Here is a 22,525-nt window from a genome sequence, read left to right as displayed (position 1 = left end):
GGGTTTCTATCCCTCTCACTCCCCCTCTAGTTACACCACTGGTTTAGATTGTAAGGCAGGCCCAGTGTCTGTTTAGGAAAACCAGTACAGAAAGTTTGTGACACTAGACGTTTGTATGATAGGGGTTGTTGTTTTGAAATAAAACTCACAATTTGATAAAATACTAACAAATATTTATTTTAAATAAAAAAATTGCAAATTATATTTAAATATAAAATAACAGTATTAGTTCAATCAAAATGCTGACTATATCAGTTTGATCAGTTAAAAAAGTAAATAACTTTTTTTATCTTCACTTGACACTCCAAATATAAATGATATTTCATCATATTTTTTTGTAATAGGATGTTATAAATCTTGTATACAGGGTAATTAAAAAGTCAGGATCTCGCCCCCAATATTTAGACAAAAATTTATGTAAGGAGATATCCTTTGGGTAGTGTGAAAAGGAAGTTTCAATAGATGATTTTGAAAATGTGTTTTTGGGGACAACTCGAACATTTCAAATGTAAACCCCTCATTTAAAACTTTTTTAGTTGCCCACCAAAATCATGCATTTTTGGGGGACACAATTATTTTTTTTTTTTAATTTTTAAATCATCAAACGAAACTTCCTTTCTAAATTACACCACTATTCAAAGGATATCTCCTTACATAAACTTTAGAAAAAAATAGCTCCTGCCTTTTTATTCAGCCTGTATTGTATTTGCATTCAATTCAAAATTGGTGAAAGTGATTAATTATTTTATATTTTTACAGAAAATACAATACAGACAGTATATTCAAGACATAAATCTATACAATAATCCAAACAACAAAATTAAGTGACCGAATTCTGCAGAATGGTGATTTACTAAGTTAAGTAATCGGTTGAAATATTAGTAATGTCCTTAATAATGTGTTATAAAAACAGGAACATGACCTTTTAGTAATTGATATCAGAGGTCTTCTTCAAGTGCTATATCTTAAAACATAAGGTTAATAAACCATGCAAAAGAGTTTCTCCTTGATTTAGAGCTGGATGCAGGTATTATTATGTTTATTGTTTTGATTGTCAATGTTTCTTTTAGCAGCTTTAATTTTTGTGTGTTCATCATTGTGTTTGAATTCTTTATTTTTTGCATGCTTAATTTAACGTTTTATGATTTCAAACATAAAGAAGAAAGCGTATACTGTATAGCCTTTCTGTTGTTGGAATGTCATGTTTCCGATCTTGTAACACATAAGGTAAATGGACATAGTCCTGTTATCGTTTAAAATCATCTATCTTCTCTAATGATCTTTAAACATAGTAAAATGTCCTTTTGATACTAGACAGTAAATCATTTTAAATTATGAAAAATTAATGGGTTATTGTTTTATTATGAAATTATGTGCTTTTTGTACAATTTGCTGAACTTTTGGCAAAGCCTATCACTTGAGAGTCTGGAAAAATTTCGTTTCTGTCTGTCTGTCCGCACAATGTCTTGAAAACAAAATTACCTACAGATTTGAAATTTTGCATGAAGCTCTATTTCTATATGAGCAACACCAGCCAGAAGTGATCCCTGTTGGGTAATGAATTAATCTTATAAATAAAAATTAATTGCTAAATGTGTTACCAAGCGCTAATCTTGAGAATGGCTGGACTAATTCGGCTAACTCTTCCGCTGAAGTCAGAAGAAGGTTTTGGTCTCTTAAGGAAAAAGAAAGAGATGGCACAATCTTTCCCTTATACTGGAAGAACACAAGTGACGAAACTAGATGATTTTTGACCAAAATGGTCTGTTGAAACTTATGTATGGATGTAATTTCTTGATCGGAGTCAAAAATCATTTATAACACCATAAACACCGAAGACCGGAAACAGACACTTTTAATGTAAGTTGGATTCAAAACCCAAAAATGTGTTTATTTTCTTGATCAGTGCAACAACAAAAACTCAACTGTGGAACCATAAGTTAGACCAAAAGTGAATTTAATCGTCAGGAACTGACTTTTTGACCACAGTGACTTTTCAGTCATATGTAAATTACTTTTCATCAGGACAAAAAGTCAAACTATGGTACTTGAAATATCTTAGACAGAAAGTGATTTTAAACACTTAAGGAAGTTGTTTATGTTTCTGAGACCTATATGTAAGCTATAGCTCATTTTATTCAAATGAGAAAAAATAAAATAGAACCAGTCAAAATTTCATTTAACTTTTGAATCTCTCAACCATGGATACTGAAATAATATCTACTTGATATCTCTAATCCACTTTGAAAAATATCACAGGGTTCCATCAAATTAATGCTTTCACTAAGAAGGTTCGGTTTTGAGTATTTTGTGTGATAAAATATGATTTTAACACATATTTCCAAATAAACTCTTTTGTAAATTTGTATGCACACAATATTATAAGCGGATTATGATGTATGTTGAAGAGTGCAACTATAGTAACATCTTCCTATCACAGTAATGTTGGTTGTATCCGGTCTCTAATTATTGGTCTTTGTTGACTTTTCTTGACCCTCTTCTGTCCTCGCCAAGAAAGCTGCATCCAAGTGAAATTGGATGGTTATCAGATTGTGATTCCAAAATCTACAAAAAAGCAGATTTCAAGAAGTCTTTAGATAAAAAAGGTCATGAATTGGCTACTTACAAGAGACCAGAAAAACTCACCTAAATGTAACACAATTAACTTAAAGTTACACACAATAAGTCACAATCACAATTACATTTTTACTTAAACAAATAACTTGTATTGAAGGAGGAGCTCTTCTTATTGGAAAACACTATTTTCTATTTTTGGATAAAAGAAAAGTCACAAATATCCAATAATTTTATTTTTGTCACACAAGACCTTTCGACATCAAAGATGTCATTTTTTTAAAAAAGAAGGGTGAATTTTCAAGCGGTCCAAAATCATTGTTTAGTATTTTATCTTTCTGTTTTTTCATATATACTGTTTCATAAGCGTCAAATTCTTCATGTTTATGGACTTGTTTTATAATGTGAATTTTTTAAAGGTGTGATTTGTTTCTAATGCATGTTTGGCAATAGCTGATTTTTGAGTTTGTCCATATTTATATATCTTTCGTGTTCTGTAAATGATGTTTTAATGGTCCTTTTTGTCTGGCCAGTGTAAATCTTATCACAATTTTCACAGTTAATATTGTACAATCCATTTTTATTTTCATCTAAAATTTTATCTTTTGGATTTCCAATTAGATTATTTATCTTATTCGTTGTGCAAAGTATAAGACGATGGCATCTTTGATGTCGAAAGGCCTTGTGTGACAAAAATAAAATTATTGGATAATTGTAACTTTTCTTTGATCAAATAAGAGAAAATAAATAACTTATAACATATTTTTGTCATGGATACCATAAAATCAGGTACAGTATGAAATTAAATGTGAAAAATGTCAGGTATTTTTCAGAGGATATTACAAAGGAAACAAAATATATTTCTAAAAATAAATATAGTAAATGTGATTCATCTGATTTCGTTACATCTATATTAAGACAAGGTACTTAATCTATACACAATAATTAAGTTATTAACAGTGGCGTAGCTAGTACTAGGACTTGGGGGAGCATAAATGTGATTAAAGAGCACACTGTATCAGTGGATATGGAATAAATTTGAATAGATAGTTAGACATAATTCAAAGTAAAACATTTAACTGCTGCATTTCCAATAATTTGTATTCCAGTTATATGAATATTATTTAATTTTTTGAGCTCTTGAGGGGGAGGTTCTACCCCCCTTGTTCCCCCTTAGTTACGCCACTGCTCCATTATCTTTATCTCTTCAGGCACCATGACTGTAAATATCAGTGGCAGCCTATGACAGTAGGTTATAGATAATTGGAGATAGGTTAGTGAGTTTATGTAAAACCAAATCATATTTTACAAAGAAACCACAATGACAAATTCTTCAAGCAAAACTTACGTCACAGACAAGTCTCCATCTCCACACAGATGGTAGGTTCAGATCTTGTGCTGGGACTAGGATGTGGCCGGTCCATGGTCACCCTTAGCCTAGTCCAGGGCCAGTGGGTCGATTCCGTCTTCACTGTAGTTGTTGCTCGGTTCTCATCTGATATCCTCACCACCACGTTCCTCTTCATCAGTGCCTACAACAGTTCCATCAACAACTGTTGCAGAAAAATATAAAATAATCCTCCCCTTTATGAAGGGGTTCACTTTAAATTTTCAAATTGCAACCCCTATCTTGTGACATGTCATTTGAAAGGTAAATTCAAAAGAAACACAATGATATGAAAAAAAAAAACATCTCTACAACAATCCTAGCAAAAGTTATGGGCAAACAACCCCCCCCCCCTTAATTTACATCTAAGGGTGTAAATTAAGTCCTTGTATACCTGGATATATTCCAAACGGATTGAGATAGCAATGTACAACCTTCACCATAATTATTAATTAAATTACTTATTTGGATTTTTTGAAGCTTTAAAAAAATGTTACCTTCCTTTTCAAAGGGAGGTAGAAGGGGATAAATTTAAATTTTTTAATCGCAACTCCTATCTTGTGACATATCATTTTAAAAGTATATTCAGTAGAAACACATTGACATGAATGTGAGATTTTTTTACCTTCAAAAAATCCAAAAAAAACTTAATTAAATAAGTATGGTGAAGGTTGTACATTGATATCTCAATCTATTGTGAACATATCAAGGCGTATCAGGTCTTAATTTACACCCTGTATAGGTACAGTTTGATTAATAAAACAAAGCTGAATAGACATGAATAAATATTTCTATCAGCAGTGGACTTAGTCCAAATCAGGACTTAGAGTAATCGAAGACAGAAAATTGTTACAAAAATTTGCCACCATTATTTTGATCAAGATAAGATAATAGTTTTAACACACTGTTGTATCTGTCGCTTTTGCCATAATATGCTTTCTTATTTGATACCTTATTGTACTGTAAATTGTATATTGTAGATTTTGTATCCGTTAGGAAAGCAGATAGCAGTTCACAGTTTTCCCTAAAATTATCAGTTGTCAACAGTAAACTGTACAAAAATTTTACGATAGTTAATGTTTTGTAAAGTCCAGCAAGTTATAACAATGTTGGTAGCCTAATTTCAAAGTAAGAAGATAGAAGAGTCAGTACCTGATCACCCCAGCCCGTGTCTGGGTCTGGCGGTCGGGTGGTGAGGCTGCCGGCACACCGAGTCTCTCCACCACTAGACGAAGAGTGGAGGCGGTGTCCTCGGCCACAGAAGGTGCGTTGGAACCCTGCCCGGTACTTTACTGACATTAGGTTGTACAGGATAGGGTTGGCAGTGGATGACAGATAGTAGAAACAACCAGCTACGTAGTACAAGTACTCATTGATCTCGTAGTAGTAAGGACTATCGAGACCATAGAGATAGTGGAGGCGCTGAGCGTGGTACGGTGCCCAGCAGAGAAAGAACGTTACTACCACTGCCGCTGCAAATGTGAACAATAGCATAAGTTTTATTTCTACTATTTTCATTACAACATTTAAAAATACTCATTATAAATAGAATATTTGGATGATAACTTAAAATAGTCATTAGCAAGACATCCACACATCGTTTTAAATAAATTTTTAAAGATGGTCTAAGAAGGGTTTTTAATGACATTTTATTTGGTTCAACTTATAAAACAGAAATATGGGCTTCAATGTATGGCCTACAATAGTGTCTATTTAATATTTGATCCCTAATGTTGTGGTGGAGATGGCTAATGACTTTCCAGTAAAAAGCTCAGACATATTTATGTATTATCTTCACAGAAAATGTTCATATAAAAATAACAATTATATGAAGAGGATAAGTCTTAAAAGAATTACGGTTGATAGAGTTTATAAAAATATTAGACTCAAAACTGTTCTGAGATTAAAACTATGTATACATTGTGGCTTCTGATTGTTATTGATAGTATTTTTCCTGTTTGTGTCAAAAAAAGTGTAAATTAGAAACATCCAATTGCGATATAGCTGTACATTTTCTTCAAATATCTCAAATGTCATGATTTGTAGCATCAAAAATGCATAGAGTCTTGATAGAGTTGTCAGTTTCTTTCAATGACTGTTGAACCGTACCCCTGACAGAATCAACAGGAAACCATTATCATGTCAAACAAAATCCATTCACAATTGAGCTATTCCAGATAGTATAACTTTTTATATTAGCATGATTTTTGTTCTCTTAGGACAAGAAGCTTATGAATTGCACTTCGTCCTATAAGAACCTTAACACTGCTTTCGGAGTGACTAGATGGTTAAGGTTAGGCGGTAGGAGCCGCCTCCTATCGAGATCCATGAGGAAAAATTAGAGCACTAATCTCAAAGTCATGTCCCTCTGAAAGAAGGGGAGGCCAGCTCTGAACCTGCTCTCCATTCAAAGCAGGCAGGGGGTTGGCACACCCTTGTTGAGGCTAGCAAGAACCTCTGAGGTTAGGGAACGAACCCCACCAACCCCAACAGTCATCTCCAGCAGTAGACTACACCTATCGAATTACCTTTGCACCCAAGAATCTCGACATTTGCGGTTAATGATGTGCCGCTCCTGAACATCCATAAGGTTGCCCAGATTTAAGTGTTACATCGGTATTTGCTGTGCCCATAGGTAGGTTCAACTGGAAGGTATAAACCAGCCAGAAGTGATCCCTCCTGGGTAGTATATTAGCATGTTAGAAACAAATGTTCTTATCTCAAAGAATCGAGTTGAACTATATACCGAGCATCCTTATGATTGACTTTCGGGACTGGAACTTCTTGGTCTCCCCATGGACCTTGCCGTCAATGTTCTTGTCGAGGGACTTGGAGCGGATGCGGAGACCGATCTTGGTGTACAGGACAAGCAGGATGCACAGAGGCAAGACGAAGAAGATGAAGAAACTGATCTCGTAGATGGGTAGGTTGTGTGGAATATTCTCCTCCAGGAGGGCACAAAATGCTGATTCTTCCAGTATCTCGTCCGAGCCTGGAGGATACGTTATGTAGTCAACCTGTGAACAAGCTCTTTGAATGAAGTGACCTGGAATTAATAAGTTCCACTATAAAAATATAAAATTCTGTAGTACAGATCTACTAGCAGTTAGTAATGTGAGTAATGTATGCAGTTCAAATTCCCTGTGAATTGGATTTGAGGTGTGTAAGACTCAAGACTAATAGACAATAGACAAACATCTTTATGTGTAATTTCATTAAGAAATACAATGGCGTCACAATAAATAATAAATAAATAATGTAATATGATTCCTAGCAGTATCAAAGAACACAGATAAAAGGCAACGTTTGACTACAGAACATTTTACCTACCACTCAGACCAAACCACTGGTTGGAATGTAAATTTTAGATATTACATTTTAATCTTCTGTCTTTTACTTCTTTAATGCTCTACCACAATAACACAATTTTGGATGGTACAATGAAAATGTTTTGCTCCAACTTGTGCTTTTTTAGTCAAGAAGCAGAGGAAACCTTTATCAGACTTGAACCTAAAAGGTATTCTGTGTGGCTTCCGGAGTGAATAGGTTTTTCCAAAGATGGGAAAGTGTGGAAAGATTGAGACTACTTCCTTCCTTGGTTGATAAGATAAGGTGTACTAGAATTTTTGTTGCATTTGGTATAAGTGAAAAAGTAAAAACGTGCAATTTGCAGAGATCTACAAAAATTCATAACTTGAGTTATAAAAGGTATATATTTATAATTCTATTACTAAAATGTTTCTAATTAAATTGTCTTTTGACATTTGATTTTAAATAGCCCAATATTGTTTTTCTCATTAGGGATTAAATATACAAAACAGTTTTTCTCTGTTTAATTTCTAAGTTTGTTTTTTTATATTATGAAAACAAACATAAACTTTGTGAGACGATGAATATATACTTTTAAAGTACACTTAAAGAACAATAATATACCAAACTATATTTGAATTGTATCAAAATGTTTAAAAAACTATAGATAAATAAGTTATTTTGGATTTTTTTTATCAAACGCAGTGTTACAATGTAACCATGATGATTGTGCTTGTTGGTTTCTATTTCATGGAAGAAAAAAATAAATGATCAGAAAAACTTAAATGATACAAAAGACACTCAAATAAAATTTTCAAGACAGTGAAAAATACAAAAATAGATGATATAGTGTCCAGTGGTGTTTTTCCACAGAAAACGGTTGGATGATGTGTCATCCATAGGTTCTCGAAGAGTAAAATGCCATAATTCAAAAAGTATTTTGAGTTTTATCATTGAACCTATCTACATTGAGCAAGTTATAATGGAAGGAATTCAATTTATGAACATTTTGTAAATATTTTCTTGGAGCTATTAATTTTTGTGTATTTAGTACCAAGAACGTGGCCAGGAAAATGTTTTTGGGGGATCAGAAAGTCCTGTAGTGGACAGAAAGTAAGGCAAGTGCAGTCAACCACTCATTTCCCATTTTGTTCCTTAAAAAGTTCTTGACCTGTTTCAATATTGAGAACAATCTCTCAGCAGTACATGTCAGTAATACTGAATTATTTGAATACTAATAGTCGTTTGGTAAAGATTAATTGAAAATTTGGGGGGGATCCAAACTCCTTACTGGCTACATCCCTGCTTAGTACTTAAGTTTTCTTTAATTCATTGTGTGGTAGTTATCATATATTATTACTCAACACAGTAGCAAGTAAACTAAGTTTCCTCTTCACCCATAATTTCCTCCTGACTCATTCTCACCTTGGTCAAGATGGCGAAAGGGAGAGCGCTGAAGAAGGAGAGTGACCAGAGGACTGTGATGATGCGGACAGCGCGGCTCAGTCCGGACATCGTGTATGACAACAGTGGGTGGCAGATGGCAAGATACCTCTCCATGGAGAACGCAACAATAGTCATCACAGAGGTGTAAGATGTCCTGGACAAATGTTTTTATTTTCATTGGATGATTGCGGATACTTTTTTGAGAATTTTTGAATGAAATAATGAATAATGTGCATATTTTAGTTTGTTTTTTATTACCTTTTTAGTTAATTCCAATTAATCTTTTTTATTGTTAATCCATGACTTGTTTTATAAATTTTGTATGGATTTCTTTTAATATACCGTACTATTTATGTAGAGGTTCACTCCTTTTTCGAGTTTCTTTTACTATGTTAGTTTTATCTTATGTGCATCCTTCATGGGGCTTTTGGCTATTGGATCACCCACGCCTCAAGAGAAAGATTACCAAGGGTTGGTGACGTCAACAGCTACACAACAAGACGGGCAAATGATATATCCCTTCCAGCGCATAGAACAACCCTTTACACCAAGAAGCCTTCCTATAGCGGTGCAAGACTCTTTAACATGCTTCCAGAAAACTTCAAAACATGTGACTCTAAAACTCTGAAGAAAAGACTGCACAGCCTGATGATAAACTCTACAATTTATAGTTTGAATGAGTTTTTTAATTCTGTTAATGCTATTATTTAAGACATGTATGTGTATGTATATGCATTCATATATTTTCTCCTCATATATATTTTATTTTACAGAAATGTTAGTTGATATCAAATTTTAAAGATATTTTCTCTTTGCATTTATAATAGTTTTAAACTAGTTTACCTACTTCTTGATGACATCAACTTTTACTGCATGTGTTGACTCTGTAACCATTCTTGATGAATGTGTGAATAAAGATATTATTGAATTGAATTGGATCTTCCAATTTATTTCACAATTATTGACTTTTGTTTTGTTTGTGTCATAAGTTCTTTTTTATTGTTAAGTTTACATTTAGTTTGTTTGAAGATTATATTATTATTTATTTATTTTTAAGTTTGTAAGTATTTCATGATTTATGTTTTTATGTTGTTTGATGTTTTTGTTTTGTATTAATCTCTTGTAAATTTTGTTAATACTGTGAAATAAAATCTGTTTGAAAAGAAATGAAATGAAAGTGTTAAATGCCACTTTATATCCAAGAATGGTTAACTTCTTACCTAAGATCTTAAGTGTACACAAAAAGTATGTCTATTTAAACTGACTCACATTTCTGACACCAGAGCACGCAGCTTGCATATCGGTTCCCCCAACTGCCAAGGGTATTGTTGCCAAAACACACTCAAGTCATTTGGCAATCCTGAAACATTGTGGCGATCCTTAAGAATAAATAAGGACTTGTAAAGTGAGCAATCGTTTACATATTAATAAAACAAGCCAGATAGATGCTTTTGTCATGAGTAACAAAATTAGTTGGGAAAAGAGAATAAGAAACATTAACTGGAGCAGAGCCTCAGGATTAAGACAATCTAAAATGTTTATCTCTTCTTATGCAAAAGGATGGGCAGCTCTCCTAGATCAGAGCAAGGAGGATATAAGACTGCTATTAGGACTGTTGACAGGACATGCCCCCTAAGGAAACATCTTGTGAAGGTGGGCCTAAGCCAGACTGAAGAATGTAGACTCTGCAGAGAAGAGGAGGAATCAGCATACTTGGTTAAATTGTCCTGCCATATCAACAATTTGGAAAAGATTCCTGGGAGCATATCTCCTCAGCCCCAAGGACATCAGAGAACAGGAGCTCTCAAATCTGATCGGCTTCTGTTAAAGTCTCAGATTCTGACAACACAAATATAAGTAAGGGAGGCGCAAAGGTCCTTTTTAGGACTAAGTCTTTTTCCCTCAGGATAAAAAAAACATAATTAGTTATGCTATTACTGGATAGGCTTTGCAGTTTAAAATGTTGAGTTCAGTGGACAACCTAGTCAACAAATCAACAACTTTAGAGGAGTATTAGTCTCTGTGTGCTTCTTTTCCAACAGTTTTTAGGTATATCCCCTGTACCACGCACTGTATTAACGGTAGAAAAGTGTAATTATAGTACACATACAAGCTCAGATTTCATTCACTTATTGCATCAAAGATTTTACTCCTGCTGATAAGTTATCACATACAAAACTAACTGTTAAGATCAGATAGATAGTAATTATTCTTAATTTTTGTCATTGACTAGAATAACAAACCATTTTAATTAGTTTGAAAACAGCAAAATAATAGTTTTTCATAGGGAAGGATGTGAAGAAACAGTTTTTTACTGGACATTTGCCATAGTTCTCTGCATACAAAAATCAATAACCCTACATTTTTAGATCTGCACTCTGATCTCTTCCTCAGGTGGATAAATACAAAGTGAGTTAAAATAAACAAACATGCCATTGCGTTGTGACAACTCCATGAACATTATATTATCTCTGAAACATTCACTTAATAAAAACAAAACACTAATCATTGAGACCGAACCAAAGAATAACGGTAATAATAGATCTGTACCGACTGACCAACCACTGAAAACTAACCAGAGGCCAACAGTAAATGGTGACTCTCAAGGCAGAAACAAGATGGTGAAAAATCAGGAAACAATACTGGGATTTTCTTTATTTTTATTATTGGTTCATTCTAAACGAACTTCTCAAAACAATACTGTGATTCAGCATTGGTTTATTAGAAATCTTTAATCTGTTTGATAGATTACGTTTCCTTGTTTGTTAATTTTTCAGAATTGGCAACCAAAGCGGCCTAATTTTGACTGATCAGGTATTTTTGAACAACCAAACTTAAGATGATGGCCTACCTAGAAGGAGTAGCGTGATGTCAGAGACGGCGAGGCTGAAGAGATAGTAGTTGGTAGCAGTGTGGAGGCTGGCGTTCGACACTATCACCAGGCAGGTGGCAAGGTTCCCGATCACTCCTGAGATGAAGATGGTGGTATAGACCACAGTGACAGGGATGACCACGGTCAGTGACAGATGCTTGGGGCCTCTCTTGTTGAGCAGGTATTCTTCCACGGTAATGTTGGTAGCATTGGGGGATAACACCTTGTCCACACCCCATACCTCGTCCACAGCCCATACTTCATTCATAGTTCACCTTCATGTCCATCAGTCTTCACTTACAAACGACGCACAACGACAAATCCTTCTTCCACTGCTCGTTGAACAATCATTATCAATTTGGTGGAGCCAAACGATAATATATCAACTACTGTGTAATAATAAAGTGCTTAATTGATTAAAGATAAGCAACCACTTGACCTTGTATCAGTCATCAGCTGATTAGGGACCTAAGACCTGCTGGGCTGATGGAGTAGGCTCAACTCTCACTTATAGATAGTGTTTATTGCTGGAATTAAATGGATAGCTTCTGTTAATTTTTCTTTGGGTAATGTATAGCTATTGTGAGATAATTCAAATTCAGTTCTGATATTAGTTTCACTAATTTCTCTCACTTGGTTTTCGCTTGTTTACTGTCTTGTAGTGTGTTCGACCATAGAGGGCCGTTATTATTTAATATTTTGCATTACTTAGTAACTCCTACTTTTTAATTGTTTATTTAAATCTCTTTATACTAATCACTGCACTATATTATTAGTACTGTGTTATATCGCATGTATTTTGCATTTTATCGTATGTATTTAATTTAATTATTTACATTGTATTTTATTACATTTAATCACTTAATTTTGCATACTATAGCAATTATTTAGTTAGTATGGTTGATCTTACCTTGTAGTTGTATCTAGCTTAGGCTTATTTATTTATACGATCCGGCCTTAAACTGATGTTATTATTGTATTAATGGTGTTTGCTGTATATAAATAAACCATTGTTACACTATGAGTTATACTTATTATTTAATATTATACGTATTTTTGCAATATTTTCATGTAAATGTTTGAATACATTTTTTTAATATTATTATTATTACACTAGAGTGTTGACCAACAAAATTTCCGGGTTACCAAATCGATACCAAGCAAAATATTTTAATTACAATAAATATGGTCATACAATAAAATAAAGCACTAAAGAAAGCTCAATATATTCCCCATGTAGCATCGTGAACATGCTGGCGTACTCCAGCTTTTACAAACATTTATATTATAAAAAGGGGTTTATCAAATGTTTTGACGAGTGATCAGAGCAAGCTGTGTTTGTATGCAGATGACTCTAATTTAATAGTTGCTGGTAAAAACTTGAATGAAATAGAAACTGTAGCTAAAACGGAGCTCATGTATATAAATAATTATTTTTGTAGTAAAGATTTATTACTAAACTTTAACAAAACTAATTTAATTTCTTTCTGCACAAAACAAAATAGGAATAAAACCATACCAAATATAACAATAGATAATGTAAAAATTTCTCAGGAAACAAAAACCAAATTTCTAGGATTACTTTTGGATGGGAACCTGACTTCCAAGTCAGCACAACATGAGCACATTTTGGCTTTGCATAAAAGATATTTTCCAGATTATTTGCTCTTAAATCCATGTCCAAATATTGCTCAATGGAAATTCAAAAAACCATTTACTATGCCCACATACATTCTCATATAACCTTAGGTGTTGCGTTGTATGGGGCCACTAGTAATAAAAATCTGCAAAGTATTCTGCAACTTCAAAATAAGGTAATTAGAATAATACTAAATTTAAAGGACCGGGATTCTGTGAAAGATTATGTTTCTAAATTGGAAATATTAACTGTTTATGGAATTTATATACTTGAAACAGTAATGATAGTCAGATCAAATGTTTACAAATGACCTCGATTAGGGTCAAGTCACGAGTACTTTACTCGAAATCAAGACCAATTGGCAGTACATAAACACTCGGAATTTCATTATAAGAAACCAAGCACCGCAGGAATTAAGTTTATAAATAAAATTCCAAAAGAATTACTCAGTATAGAAAATCATGTAGGTATTGTTAAAAAACACCTTAAAATATTTTTAACCAATAAAGTTATATATTCATTTGAAGAATTTATGAAAATAAAAATATTTTAAATAAAATATAACTGATGCTTTTATTTATTTTTATAATTTTAAATGTAACCGTACAAATTATATGAATAAAGTTGTTTTGAATTTGAAAGGTTTATTTTTTATATTATTCCTTACCATCTGAATTGTTCTTAAACTAAATTTTCTTGGTTCCACCAAATTTGCATAAATGATACTTAAGTGAATTAATAAATTGTTTATGAGTTACAGCCAATAGAGGAAATTAACTGAAGAGTTTTGAGATGCTGGATATTTGGTAAAAGGAACAGATCAGATTGATTGTCTCTGCCTTTTATCTCAGAGAATGTGAGCTTATCAGTCAATTTATCTTTTTATCCTATCTGGAGAAGAGTTTTCCTCCTTTGTTGATAAGATTTTAAACTTACAGATAATAGGACATTCATAAAACTGCTCCAATGAAAAAAATCTTGTTAAGTTTGAATTCTTTTAGTTGTGCCATTCAGTAAAAAAATTGACAACAATTATTTAGCCCTTTAGGAATCATTAGATATTTTTGTGGATAAAATACAATGAACATGTCATCTGTTAGAATCATCAAGGTATCACAAATAATGATCATGTTTGAACTCATCTAAATGCAAAATGACTTTAACTTGTTCCTAAAACTAAATGAAGTTCTGCAGTGAATATACTTCCAAAATGATAAAGTGCTAAAGCAACCAGCAACTTATAAATTCAATAATTGGATGTAGTGAGTGTAACCAATATTGAAAATCTAGTGCCTCATAATTACCTCATAAGTATCTTAGCATCCATGAACACTTATAATTTTTAATCCTTATTTATAATTTATAAATAAGGTTAAACTTAGTATTGCTTTGAAGAAAATTAGGTTTTTATATCATTCATATTAATTTTTAACTATAGCAAAATTATATTTACTTTCTTGATTATTTTTTGAAATATATAAGTGGATTACCTTTATTACGTTAAACTGATGAAAGTAAAAATTTGCATATCAACAAAATTCATTGAAACCATCATTTTGGCACAGAGATTATGAAGAGTAGATAGAAAATCTTAAGTAGTATAAGAAGAGATCAAGCTATAAGATCTAATTCCTTGCTAATTTATTAATAATAGCAGTAAAACAAAAACAACAGGCTATTCCTAATTCAGTAGAATCTATTTTTAAGTGCATTAAAATATTTCAGGGAATATGTATCAAATACTAGATGCGATGCTCCTTCACTCAACAATTTCAAACAATAATTCACACCCCATTGGGGTGTTTGTATTTTACTCGAAGCTTTAATTTTGAGAATAGATTGTTTGTAATGAGAGATCCTTATTTTCTCAGTGAGCTGTACATTTTGCAGAGCATTATTTTAATTTCCAATACTGCCATGTACAGCAGTAAGCGTGTTTATTCTACTTTAGAAAATTCAACAATACTAAATTCATACCTATGCAAAATCCAATAATGTTTATTAAGTTGTTTTCTTAAGTATATTAGTATTTTTTTTTTTTTTTTTTTTTTTTTTTTTTTTAAGGAGAGACCGATCCCCTTTTAAGTCTTATTCTGTCCGTCCTCATGGGCCACTGTCCTGTGCGAGGATCTTATCAAACAGAATAAGGGGAAGAGTCGATACAGTACGAGGTTGATGGTACTGATAAAAAGTGCAACGGTCACAGACAGGATTTGAACCTGCGCTATCTCTAACTCAAACCCAAATTCCAACGACTTAGACCGCTCGGCCATTGGCACTCCCAATTAAATATTTCTTATTCAGTAATTATTATATTATTGTTCAGTATTACTAATTATTTTTAATATCTTGGAGATACTTCCATACAGTAATTCCCACTTCCAACAATTGTAGAATTACAGTAGCATAGAAATTTTATTGTTGATGCTACCTAAATAGAGGATGGAGAATTTCATAAAATAACATTTATTTTATTGAATGGTGAGAACTGGTTAAATCCCATACTTCCTTTTGATGAAAAACTCTAGGCAAAATTGGGGATTCTTTATAAATAAGATACCATTAAAAAAAATCTAAACATAATTATAATTTTGATTATATTACCACAAGTAAGTAGTGTTTTAGAAAATTAAAAAAAAAAAAAACGGTTTACGTTGATAAACATCAATTTTAAAATGATTTAACAAGCAAATTTAATATTTATTTTTGTTTATTAATGTAAAAATAAGTATCTGCTTAGAAATATAATATAAAAAATAATTCATTTATAAGTTTTGAGCCAAGCCTAGAACATTAAGAAACTCCTATTAAAATTTAATATAAAATAAATTACTAAATCAAATAAAGCACTCTTAATAAGTTGAAAGTACAATTAATATGAGAAGTCACTTTTATATGCTTGCAAAACATCAGTATCATAGCTTTACATCGTATTAACACATGTTAACTCCTTAATTTGGTTAGTAAAGTAAGAATTAGTGGTGATATCTTGCTTGAATGGTGACATTGCAGGTCACAACACTGTCACACAATAATATAAACAACACAATTCGGCATAACTCTTGCCGAGCAACTGAAGTGTGCCGAAAATAGCGGGAAAATTTTGGCAACTAAACAACAAGGTAAGCAAATCTCTCTGGCCATTGCCTCTTTATAATGCACCTACCTGTGGTACAACATTGTTTCTGAGATTCCAAGGTCAAATTAAATATTTTTGAAACTATTCAGTTAGGCTATTAATGTATAAAATTATGGATTTGTAAAGTAAGAAATATTTTATTTGCATAGAAGTCTATTAGTGTTCCTTTATTTTTTTCAGTAATTTTGTACTATTGTTCAAAATTATAAAATGTCATAGTAACATAGTGGGGATCATACGTGTGAGTTAAAAGTATGGATACAGTCTGTTTAGTTTTTTGATTGAGGGATGGAACTTAGGACACTTTTCTAGGAAGGAGAGGTGAACTACAACTTTGCCCATTTCCCCAAGTTTCTACAACAGGCTTGGACATTGTCAAACTGTCCTGGGACAACAGTTTGGACATCTGATATAAAAAAAACACAGGTTAGCAAGTTTTCGCCGTTTTATTGCTTAATGTAATAAAAAAGCAGTTTTTTTTTTACTACTGTAACTTTACATTTAAAAATGTTAAACTGCCCCTCAAAAAGTGAATTTTGGGAAAATGGTTAGCTTTTGTTTCCTAGAGGGATGTCCTGAGTTTCATTTTTCTATCTTTGTCCATTGAAGGTTGAACAGGATCCATCAATGTTTTTAACTTAATTAATTTCAATGAGCTGCCATTTTGTACTGGGTTCAGATAGAAAGCTCTAGTTTCCACTGTTCTTCTTCTTTTATAATGACCTTTCAAATGAGGTGTCACTTCATGGGTCTTTACATTTAAAAATGTTGAGCCACCCCCCAAAATCCCATTTCGGAGAAATGGTCAAAGTTGTAAGAGTGACTAAACAGTTCACTCCTATTTCCTAGAAAGATGTCCCAAGTTCCATCCCTCCATCTTTATCCATCAAAAATTAAACAGAGTGTCTCCATACTTTTAATTCACACTGTATATTCATTACTTCGTTTACAATGGGCGACATATACATGGTGAATAAAAAGTCAGGACTCCCCTTATACTTTTTGTAAAGTTTATATAAGGAGATATCCTTTGGGCAGTGGTGCACTGTGGAAAGGAAGTTTCATTTGATGATGCTGAATATTATTTTGTCGTCTAAAATGCGGGATTTTGGGGGCAACTCAAAAATTTTAAATTTTAACTCCCCTCAAGTGACACCTCATTTTGAAGAGCATAAAAACTTAAAGAATGATGAAAACCGAAGACTGCTATCTCTTTCCCATCCAAAGTAATAACCGGTTTTATCAGAAAAATATTTTTAACAACTCAACACGTTGCAAAGTCAAATCAAATGTTCAAACTGAAGCCCTTCTAAACTCGGTCTGGTGCACTAAGTCTCAGAATTCCAATACACAGAACCATAACCTATAAACGATCCTTCACCGTCACTGCCTGTAGATTATGGAACTCCTTAACAGATTCTGTTAAACAAATTGTGAGCCAACAATTTGTGGCGGAACTGAGTCAAAGATACCTGGATGGATGATCGTGGAGGGTGGTGGGGCTACTCTATGACAATTATTCATACTACAAGCACTGTGACTGTGTGAATGGAATAGTAATTCCATAGATTATAGTTGTGTTAGTCAAGTTTTGTTAGATAAGACTTTTTTACTATTAAGATTACTGTTTGTTTCAGAGGTTAAATGTAAAAAAGGACCATGTGGTCCTAATTTCACTTCAATACAGAAGTGTTTTTATTCTACTCTTTTCTATTACTATCTTCTTCTACTATTTGGCAGTGAGCCAAGGGTAAGGTAAGCTCCTCTCTCACGTTTTAGAGTAAACGATGAAGAGGAAAGGAAAGTAATGAAGAGTAAAGACATTAAAATTAAAATTTTAAAGAACATTTCTTTAAAGACATTAAAGAATTCATTAAAATTTTGACGATGTATTATTTTGAATTGGAAAGAAATAGTGATCTCTGGTTTTCAACTTTATTTAAGTTTGTTTATGCTCTTCAAAATGAAGGGTGACTTGAGAGGGGTTAATATTTAAAATTTTTGAGTTGCCTCCAAAATCCCGCATTCGTGGGGGGGCACAAAAATGTTCAAAATTATCAAATGAAACTTCTTTTCCACATAGCACCACTACCCAAAGCATATCACCTTATATAAACTTTAGAAAAAAATAGACAGGTTGTTTTGAAATTTTATTCACCCTGTATATTAATGTTTATTTCTGCCGATGGAAGAATTGTGAAGTATCAGGATTTTTTTGTCATTGTTGAGTGATATAAAAAATCAGAAACACTAAGTTTCAAGATTGTAATTTCATCTCTTCCTCAGGTTCGATGATACTCAATGATACTCATTTATTACTGGTAAAGATTACATAAATTGTCACATTGAAAACACAACATTGTACACTTCGATGTTAAGAGCAATGCAATCCTCTAGTTTTTTTCAGATCTTTAAAACAACCAATACATTAAAAAAATAAAAAATCAATTAAAACAAATCAATTAATTAATTAAAAGATAAAAGAACTTCCTAAGGTCAACTATAATTGTTTAATTCATGATTAATCCCAAAAAACTCATCCACATCATAAAATGTGTGTCCCAAAAGGAAAAAGGTTAATAACAACTGTGTGTAACTGATTATTTGTATCAATGAATAAGTGCAAATATTTAATGAGATCCTGTTGTCTTCATAATGTAATATTCAGTGCTTGTCTACAAAAGCATGTAATACTACAGTTAAACTTTAAACTGAATCCCTTACGTTCTATTCAAAAATTTGCACGGTGAACTTAATTATCTTGATAACAGTTAAGGATGTTGTTCGCTGTGATATATCCAGAAACAATAAAATAAGTAATACACCAGCCATCATCTGTACCAGTGTCAGTCTCAACTTATCTGCACTCAAAATAGACTATAGAGAATATTCTTTACTAAACAATATCTTTGAGTTATATTACAGAGTCAGAAGTATGTTAGAATAGATGGACATCTAGTCCAGTCAAAGATTAGCTCTCTCTGGATCCTATCCCTGCCATTATCTGTAGTGCTTTCTTCTGCATAATTAGGACACAAAGTTTTTTATCCAAAGAACCACCCCAGACAGTTATACCGTAAGGTAAGTGGCTTTCAAAAAGTGCATGGTATGTAATTTTCGTGGTTTCAGGACTACTGGTCTGTTCAGTTCTCTTCAGTGCAAATTAAGCTGAGGTAAACTTAAGGCATATGTTGTGTAGGTGACTTTTCCAGCTCAGGCTCTCATGCCTAGATGTTTAACATCGTCAGCTGCTTGGAGGTATAGCACTTATAAGAGCCTTTTTACTACCAAATATTTGTTTTGTTTTATTATCATTGAGAACACGATCATTTTAAGTGTATATTTTAGGGCCAAACTGAAGACAATGTACAAGTCTGTTACTAGTTGCTTTGTATCCTTATTAGCTGTGAGTAGATAGTGGCATCCATGTACATAAGCATTTTACAATATTCTCCTACATGTCCTGGGAAGTCTTTTATGAATAAGACTTGTCCAAGGACTGAGCCTTTTGGAACCCCTCTCCTGGCTGGCATAAGTTTAGACTGAACTATAATTAATAGCCCGTTGACTGTTCCTTTAGTTCCACTGTCTGACTTTGTCCCTTGAGGTAGCTTGCAAACCACCAGAGTGCTCTTTGTTGGGTCACAATTGTGTCTAGTCAGTATGAGGTCATGACCTAGGCAGTCCAAAACCTTGCTAAGGTCGAGGAGTAGAGAAGTTACAGTGTTGCCAATTTCTATGTTGTCAATTATCAGTTTAATAAGGTTAATAATTGCAGTAGTAGTGGATTTATCAGAGACAAAACTGTGATGCTTGTCAGTTAGTAATTTGTTACTTCTTAAATACTCCGGAATTCTAGTGATAATAATGTTTTTTATGAGTTTTGAGACTGATGAGAGCAAAGAGATTGGTCTATAGTTGCTAATGTTTTGGGGGTCCCCTTGTTTGAGTTTTGGATAGATTTTACCTATTTTTTTAGTTTAGATGGGAAAATGCTTTGTTCATGGACATTTGAAATTTTAACAAGTGGGACCATTAGTTCTTCAAAAATCGTGATATGTACAGGTCACTGAAGAAATTTTAAATATGAATTAATTCTTAAGTTTTAAAATTTTAAATTACCAATCAGTTATATACAAATTTATATAAAATCTTACAAAAATTTTAATTAAATATGTTAATAAATCTTAGAGTTAGATGCGTAAATTTTGTCAGCCACTATGTCGTAGTGTCCAGTCTATTTTGACTTCTTGCTATTTTCTCCATTTGAGTTCATATCAAAATAGCACAAGCTACCATCTGTATCATTGGTGGATTTTAATCACAATATAGTCCAAAAACTGAGAGCAATTTTCATTATGCACTCAACACAGTTTTTTTATTAAATTGATAAAGGCATTTCACGTAAGGAAGAAACTAATTGGCAGCCATGCTGGTTTGGTGGGGGGACGGTATTGAAACAATCCAAGATTAATTTTTTTAATCTGGTACTATCTCGAGGGATGATTTTCGCTCTTCGGACGATGACCGGAGATTAAGCGTCTGTCTGTTTACTTCTAAATCGTGTTCAGTTAATCATAAAGACTTTTTTTTCTAATTGCTTGTTATTTCAGTAATTTAGTGGTTTAGAAAAAGGTTCAAGTTTTTGTAGCAGATAAAAGGAACTTAACCAATTTTTCCATTCCACACTGAGAATTTTAAAAAATTGGCTGCTTGGCTGTGTAACTGGTGAGTTTTAAGAGATTAGTTTAAAAACAGTTAGCTAAGTGTCATTTTCTGAACCTTAGTGATGTAATAACAAAAAGATTATGATGAACACTGATCGTGAGACTCTCACTTGTTATACTTCCATAGCTAAAGTGTTAGTAAAAGTGATTTTTGTAATAAAAATGTTTTAGATTGGGTATAAAACAAATGTAATTTTGGTACTTATATATTTAATGTTAGATTTACAGTTTAGCTAAAACATTTTAATTAAAGTTCGTTCAGTTTTAATTTACATTCCACACACAACTCAATTGCATCATAAGCACTTCAGAAATGTTGATTTTTTTTCGTTGTACGAGAACAGCCAACCTTTTCTTAATTGAAAAGGTTACAGTTGTTATTTATCTATGTTTCTGTTACTACAATACCCTAACAACCGTTTATGAGTTATGATTTTTAATTAAACATTCAGACAGACCAAGGACGTAGCAGCAAGGGGCCCAGGGTCAGTACGCCCCAGACTTTTGTTAGTAAACGATTATTATTATTTAAATAATTCAGTATTACTGACATGTAATGCTGATTGTTCTCAACAAAGAAACGGGTCAAGAACTTTTTAAGCAACAAAATGGGGCCTTACTCTCTGTCCACTACAGGAAAAATATCAGTTATACAAATTTATATAAAATCTTACAAAAATTTTAATTCAATATGTTAATAAATCTTAGAGTTAGATGCGTAAATTTTGTCAGCCACTATGTCGTAGTGTCCAGTCTATTTTGACTTCTTGCTATTTTCTCCATTTGAGTTCATATCAAAATAGCACAAGCTACCATCTGTATCATTGGTGGATTTTAATCACAATATAGTCCAAAAACTGAGAGCAATTTTCATTATGCACTCAACACAGTTTTTTATTAAATTGATAAAGGCATTTCACGTAAGGAAGAAACTAATTGGCAGCCATGCTGGTTTGGTGGGGGGACGGGATTGAAACAATCCAAGATTAATTTTTTTAATCTGGTACTATCTCGAGGGATGATTTTCGCTCTTCGGACGATGACCGGAGATTAAGCGTCTGTCTGTTTACTTCTAAATCGTGTTCAGTTAATCATAAAGACTTTTTTTTCTAATTGCTTGTTATTTCAGTAATTTAGTGGTTTAGAAAAAGGTTCAAGTTTTTGTAGCAGATAAAAGGAACTTAACCAATTTTTCCATTCCACACTGAGAATTTTAAAAAAATTGGCTGCTTGGCTGTGTAACTGGTGAGTTTTAAGAGATTAGTTTAAAAACAGTTAGCTAAGTGTCATTTTCTGAACCTTAGTGATGTAATAACAAAAAGATTATGATGAACACTGATCGTGAGACTCTCACTTATTATACTTCCATAGCTAAAGTGTTAGTAAAAGTGATTTTTTTAATAAAAATGTTTTAGATTGGGTATAAAACAAA

General features: G+C 32.7%; 1 protein-coding gene across 2 annotated transcripts; it reads right to left on the bottom strand.

Moving 5' to 3' along the window:
- Positions 1–151: 151 nt before the first annotated feature.
- On the bottom strand, positions 152–16,321 carry LOC124357963 (neuropeptides capa receptor-like). Of its 2 annotated transcripts, XM_046810135.1 has the most exons (8): positions 16,155–16,321; positions 11,568–11,920; positions 9,986–10,076; positions 8,696–8,870; positions 6,708–6,978; positions 5,114–5,433; positions 3,923–4,106; positions 152–2,565 (listed from the first exon to the last, which is right to left on the bottom strand). In XM_046810135.1, the coding sequence occupies exons 2-7, from the start codon at positions 11,854–11,856 to the stop codon at positions 3,924–3,926; spliced, it is 1,329 nt and encodes a 442-aa protein (XP_046666091.1). In that variant the 5' UTR covers positions 11,857–11,920; positions 16,155–16,321; the 3' UTR covers positions 152–2,565; position 3,923. The 2 variants fall into 2 exon arrangements, with proteins under 2 accessions (XP_046666091.1, XP_046666090.1); XM_046810134.1 differs by lacking the exon at positions 16,155–16,321 and having other exon boundaries at positions 11,568–12,566.
- Between the last annotated feature and the right edge of the window lie 6,204 nt (positions 16,322–22,525).

This window comes from Homalodisca vitripennis, chromosome 3 (genome assembly GCF_021130785.1).
Source record: "Homalodisca vitripennis isolate AUS2020 chromosome 3, UT_GWSS_2.1, whole genome shotgun sequence".
Taxonomy (NCBI): domain Eukaryota; kingdom Metazoa; phylum Arthropoda; class Insecta; order Hemiptera; family Cicadellidae; genus Homalodisca; species Homalodisca vitripennis.
Note: the sequence above shows the minus strand (reverse complement) of the source record. Positions and strands in the feature narration are given on the sequence as shown.

Coding starts and splice junctions, on each gene's coding strand:
- LOC124357963 (XM_046810135.1), bottom strand. CDS start 11,856: ATGAATGAAGTATGGGCTGTGGACGAGGTATGGGGTGTGGACAAGGTG. Junction 10,077..11,567: donor CATCACGCTACTCCTTCTAG/GTAGGCCATCAT, acceptor ACAATGTTTCAG/GATTGCCAAATGACTTGAGT. Junction 8,871..9,985: donor CGTGCTCTGGTGTCAGAAAT/GTGAGTCAGTTT, acceptor ACATTTGTCCAG/GACATCTTACACCTCTGTGA.